Source organism: Eulemur rufifrons, chromosome 10 (assembly GCF_041146395.1).
Source record: "Eulemur rufifrons isolate Redbay chromosome 10, OSU_ERuf_1, whole genome shotgun sequence".
In the NCBI taxonomy this organism is placed as follows: Eukaryota; Metazoa; Chordata; class Mammalia; order Primates; family Lemuridae; genus Eulemur; species Eulemur rufifrons.
In genome coordinates this window covers 2,702,486-2,708,485 of record NC_090992.1, presented here as the reverse complement: position 1 = coordinate 2,708,485, position 6,000 = coordinate 2,702,486, and the positions used below count along the sequence as shown (strand labels likewise).

The window sequence follows — 6,000 nt, the reverse complement described above, 5'->3', positions numbered from 1 at the left end:
TAAAGCACAGCCCCTGGCGTGCCCCGAGTGCCCACTGAGACCATTATAATTCCCTAGCAGGTGGCAGCAGGCCCTTGGGAAGCTCAGGGGACTCTGGCTGTTCTGCGGGGCCCACGCTGGGGCGTGTGCACGGGACCCCCAGGTTCCCCGCCTCATCCCACGCAACGGAGCCTCACACCAGCCAGCACAGAAAACATTGCTTTATTACTGCGTCTGCCAACACACGAGGAGTGCAAAGGGCGCCGTGAGACACAGCCCTGGCGGGCGGGGTCCGGAAGCCCCCATGAGTGAGCGGGACAGGATGGGGCTGGGGGCTACGCAGCAGCGGCAACACAGAGTCATGCAGGGCGCAGGCCACACACCGGGGTGGCCGTACATTCTATTGCTCGTTAGGGGCTGCGAACATGGACAATGTACAAAAAGGAGAAATAGGTCTTTGCGTTAATGAAAAATACATTTTTTCTCTACAAAGGAATCTTTTCTAATACAAGAAAATAAATATTGCAACATAAGCCAAAAATAATTTAAAATTGCTCTTTTCAATATATTTTCAGTATTTCTCTTGTATATTAACAAATGGCACATCACTTTCTTTGAAACAAAGACAGAAGGTGTCTCCTCCTGTGACATTCATATCACCCCCCACCACCCCACCAAACCGTGTGGAGCACAAGTATCTGTGCATCTGAGGGAGAAGGTGGCAGAAGGACCTTAGAGAACAACCAAAGGTCCCAGACTCCAGCCCTGGCTCTTTGGCCAATGTGGCCAGCTGGGCCCAGGGCGCGGGAGAGTGGCCTCCCCAAGGGCCTTGCTACAGGGACCCAGACCATTCTTCGGAGCCTTGGCCATGGGCAGAGGTTGGCCACGTCTGGCAGTGAGCAAGGAAATGCCAAGTCCAGCCGCTGCCAGCGTCTGTGGAGTTGGGCGGTTGAGTCTCTAGGAATCGCCCCGGCCGTGTCCCACACATGTCCAACCACCACACACAGACACGCACTCACACGGACACACGTGACGTGCCCTGGCACACCCCCAGCAGTCCAACACCCGTGTCTGGAAACCTGGGCAGCTCCTCTGAGGAAGTGGAGGCCCTTACGTTGCAAATGCTCACACACCGTCACCAAGCAGAGCCCGTCTAGCAAAATAAACCCTTTACCTTTGTTCTCCTCGTTTGTTTCAAAATACATTTATGATACATAAAAATACTTTCCTTGCACATTCTCCTTGGTCATGTGATGAGGGGGATGGTGGTGGGCAGCCGGGACGGCACGCGTGGGGGACGACAGCCGGAGGAGTTGCGGAGCAGCTCTCCCTCCGAGGAGGAGGAGTTGAGTGTGCACAGATGTGGTCGAGAGAAAGACCTGCCTCAGCCTCTGGCCTGGAAAAGGAACCAGCCTCAGTCCCGGGGGCAGCAGAGCCCCCTACACAGTGGACAGCAGGCTGGAGAAAGTGAAGCGGCTGTGGCTAACCCGGGGGCAGGCTAGGGGCCGGGAGGCCGTCCTTGCCCTCCTTGCAGCCTGGTGGACAGCCTGGAGGTGGAGACAGCTGCCTGGTAAAGGCTGCTCCGGGGCCTGGCCTAGGAGTGAAGGTGCCTCCAGCCAGCCGGCCTCACCGATCCTGGGCTCTGCGGGACACAGGCCCCATGGGTAGTCCAGTCCAGAGCAACAGCCAGTGGAGAAGAGGGGCCAGAGTCTAGACGCAACCTTGAACAGAGACGCTCTGAAGAACGCCAGCTGCCCTGTCTACTGCCCAGGCCAGGCCTGGCCCTGGCTGCAGAGCTGGGCTGCCTCCTGGCAAGAGGCCAGACTCACGGTGTCCTCTCCTAATTCTCCACCTGCCCCCGTCACCAGAGAGCCCGCCCCAGGAGGGTGCATGGGGCCGGGGGCCAGTGCTGGCCCTGCTCGATCCTGAGCTTTGGTGACACCCGGGCCCCCGGCAGGGTTTGGTTGTTCTTTAAGCTCACCCCTTTGCTGCCTGCGGGGTCAGACCAGGCAGTCCGGCACAGAGCGGGCTGCGGCCTGAGCTGACCCAAAGCACGGGGAAGGAAGGTCTGTTCAAAGGCAGTAAACAGAGACTGGGGCTGGGACGCTGGCACGGACGCTGCCTGGGTCCCCACTACCAAGGCGGGCAGGCGGACTAAGTCTACGCGTAGCTCCTGCCATCCCAACGCCCAGAATCCTTGAAGCCCCCCCACTCGCTCGAGTCCGCTCGGACTAGACAGATTCGTCTGATCCTCTGAACTTAGTCATTATCTTTGTTTCCTGTTTTGCTAAAATTCACATGAAATCGAGTGTCGATGACAATGCCACTGTCGTACCTTGATAGTTTTGGAGTCAGGGGTGGATGAAGGTCACGCCGTTCCCGTCCTGCTTATTTGCTTTGTGTGTTGGGGGTGGGGCTGGGGACCACGTGGTAAAGACTGTTCCATGCTGGTTTCACTGTCAGGACTCCCCCTCTGCGACTCTCCGAGTGCGGGGAGCTCACAGTGGGCCTGGCCCAGGATCTGAAGTCCGACACCCAGGTACGGTTCAGCAGCAGAAAAGCATCCTCTTCCAAGAGCTCGGGCTCTTCTCCTTAAGTGTGTGCAATGGACATGTTTCTATACTCTGTTGCTAAGGAACTCCATTTTTAAAAAAGTCCAAGTGACAAGTTGTCAGGTCCAGGCTGTGCTGTATTATGGTCAAAATATTCTTTGGCATCCACAGAATGATTCGACTGGTTCACTGGGCTTTTGCAAGGTTCTTGTTGGAGAAGTTCTGGCTTTACCAGTGGCGGAAGTGACCCAGGAGTAATTCGTAAAAGAAAAAAAAAAATGTTTTCACTGAATTCCTTTTGTATGTTCCCTGAGCTATCACCCTGGGGCCACTCCACTGAAACTCTTCGGACAACTCCCTGGGGCCTACGGGAGGGGCAGGGAAGGCAGGACCGTGGTGGCGGGGAGGGCTCGGGGACCGGGGTTAAGGCTCAGAGGAACGGAGGAACACAGGAGCGTCCAGCAAGACTCACAGCCGCCCCCGCAGGCCAGCGCTGGCCCGCCCCGGGCCCCGGGATCCCACTGCGTGTTGGAAGGAGGAGTTTCCAAAAGGAAACCAAGGAAGAAGCTCATCTCTTAGCAGGACTAGGACACTTGAAAAGGCATACGGTCTGGTCCAGTCAGCTCCGTCTGGGAGTGACCGGACTGCAGCCGAGACTGGCCCCGAAGGAAGGAGGAAGGAAGCTGGGGCCCCAGAGTGATTCTCTGCGGGGGGCTGGTCTGAGCCCCATGACCGGTCTGGGCACTGGCCTCCCTTGCAGCCCGCGGTGGCAGCCGGCTGTTGGGGAGTCCCCTGAGTAAACGGCACAGCTCAGGAAGGATTCCGGGAAGCCCTTCCCAGGGCCGCTGGCTGGGCGCTGGCAGGGGCGGAGAGCGAAGGAGGGGGTGCGGGCGGGCAGGCGGCCTCAAAGAGCGGGTCCATCGGGAACAGCTCTGGTTCCGCTGGAACCAGCAGCCCCTGTGCCCTCAGTGCTTTCTCATGTAAGCTCGTTGTGCTTGTGACAGTGAGTAGACTCTGGCCGGGTATCGCTTGTTATACTTCCTCGGGGATCGGTGGAGTGCAGCAGGACCCCCCAGTTGGACCCCAGTGGGATTGGGGGGCAAGGCGGGTGGGCCCTGGACTGGCCCATCTGCCAGGGAATAATGCCCAAACGACAGTCTGTGTCACCCGGTGGCAGCGGGCTGGAGTCCTGAGCTCTTCCTCCCCTCGCCTGTATCAGCCAGGAGCCCAGTGACGCCACGCGGGCGGGGGCAGGGATGGCGCCCAGGACCTGGCGTGGTCCTTGCAGCCAGGGCCATGGAAGGAACCCTAACGTCCTAGGCCAGCACAGAGGAAAGACAACAGTGTAGAATTCAAAACTCTCTCTATATTAAAAATAAAACCACGACAGAGTGGCAGCCTGGAGGGTCTGGGACACTCAGCGGAGATTGGAAATGGCAGTTGTGACTGGGCTGAGGCCTTGTTGGGGGACCAGGGCAGGGCCCAGGGCAAGGATGGGGTGAGTTAGGAGGCCAGTACCCCCATGCGGACCACTTCCTCAGCCCCTGCCTCCCGGGGACCTCGCTGCGCCCCGCTGTCCTCAGCCTCTATATCTGAGTCGCTCATCTCCCCATCCGAGAAGTAGCCATCAGTCTCTGCGTCAAAATGTAAGCTGACCTTTGGCCTCTCGGCCGCAGCAGAAGGCGGTCCAGTCCCAGCGTCAGGCCCGGCACCCGGCGATCTCCGGGTCACCTTGCTCTCTCGAGGTGGCCGGAGCCGGCCCAAGGGTTTGGGGCTCGCTGTAGGGCCAGGCACTTGGACATTTGAGTCGGCAGCCGTTGGGGCTGCCTCATCCGGGGTCTCGGGGGCCAGCAGTGGGGGGCTTCCAGGGGCTGCCGGGATGGGACAGTCCCCAGCTGTCGGGCTGGACGGTAAGTGAGAAGACGTCCGCCGTGATGGTTTCCGGGCGGGAGGCCCTTGGCCCCCCTTGCCGCTGCCGGCATCCTGGCCCCAGGGCTTCTTGGGGGGCTTTTCTGCAGTCGGTCTGTCTGGAGTCGTCCGGGAACCTGGCCCGTCCTGCGGTGGCGGCGGTGGCGGCTTCTTCTTGGCGGGCAGGCGGGTGCGGCCGCGGGCCTTCCGGGCAGGGTCGCCGGGGCGCAGCGAGGGCTCCCGCATGAAGCTGAGCAGCGTCTCCTCGTCCTGCAGCAGCTCCTCCGACAGCAGCCCCGGGGCGGGGTCCTCGCGGTGCCCGTTGTTCAGCGACCACTCGCTCATGGCCATGTTCTCCGCCGTGATCTGCACCGACTGTGCCAGCCAGCTGTTGAAGAAGGTCCCGTCGATGGGGAAGGAAGTGGACAGGCCTGGGCGCGGGGAGAGAGGAGGCAGGTGAGTGGCTGGCAGGTGCGTCCCACCTTCTTTCAGGGAGCCCTCTGACCTCCCAGGACACTCTGTGCTGGACACAGGCCACCTGCCATCTTGTGTCCGTCCCCCCTGCCAGCACCACCAGAGAGGAGCGGCCACACATACAGCCTTCGCACCAGAAGCACGTTCTACCCCCAGGACTGGCTTCATAATTTCGGGGATAAAGTACATGTAGGCTCCTTGATCAAATATTACTAAGAATTTCAGGGTGGATTGTGAAAGCAATTCAAGAATGTGTCCAGCAGGTTTTCTGGTTTTTACCAGAATGCTCACACGGGGGAAAAATTCAAGGTGGCGGCAGCAGAGCATTAAGCCGAATGCAGGGGCCCTGTGCGGTTGCACAGGTTGTACACCTGTAAAGCTGGCACACCACCACCCCCCTGCTGGTGGGGACAGGGAAGGAAGAATGGTGGAAAAGGCCCCCCTGGGATTTTATGAGCGTTTCTCCCACAGTGTGCCAGCAAAGAGCTTGGATAAACGGGCAGGCATGAACAGGCGCAGCAAGGTGTCTGGGTGGAAGGTCCCTCTTGGATATCAGGGGCCTTCTGCCTTTACTGAGGGCTTGCAGGGGAGGGGACGCAGCTGGTGAGGCTCAGGTTTTCCCCTTCTTGAGACCAAAGGACATAAAGGATGACCTGGGGCTTCTGTGCCAGAGGTGAGGTCTGGGCGGGGACTTCCACCCGCTCCCTGAGAAGAGCTCTGGGGGACGCATGTGACTTTCTGGGGGTCACAGGGCTCCCATCAGGCTGCTCTGCAGGAAGGAAACCTGGGGCAGGGAAGAGGGCAGGCAGGGCAGGGCCACGGCTCTGGGTCTCCCTGGGTGGCTGCAGAAAGGCTGCTGGTATCGAGGGAGGGGCCCGTTTGGAGGATTCTGGCAGAGTGGGGCAGGGACAAGGATTTCCGACAGACCCTCTCCTCCCAGCGTGGGGCCGGCCTGGGGGCCTCTGGGAAATGCCAGCACCCGGGACCCGGCCGGGGGAGCGAGTGGGCAGTTCCCGAGCAGGCCGGGTCCAGCTGCCGTCCAGGTCTACAGAAGGGGCGTTTCCCAGGATGTCAGATGGGCTGAGAC

General features: G+C 60.0%; 1 protein-coding gene across 1 annotated transcript in view; it reads right to left on the bottom strand.

Moving 5' to 3' along the window:
* Window positions 1-204: 204 nt before the first annotated feature.
* The window catches only part of JADE2 (jade family PHD finger 2), a 50,481-nt gene continuing 44,685 nt past the window's right edge, over window positions 205-6,000 (bottom strand). Inside the window, exon 12 of the mRNA XM_069483625.1 lies at window positions 205-4,870. Within this exon, the coding sequence (XP_069339726.1) occupies window positions 4,035-4,870 (836 nt within the window). The 3' untranslated portion in view covers window positions 205-4,034. The remainder of the gene's footprint in view (window positions 4,871-6,000) is intronic.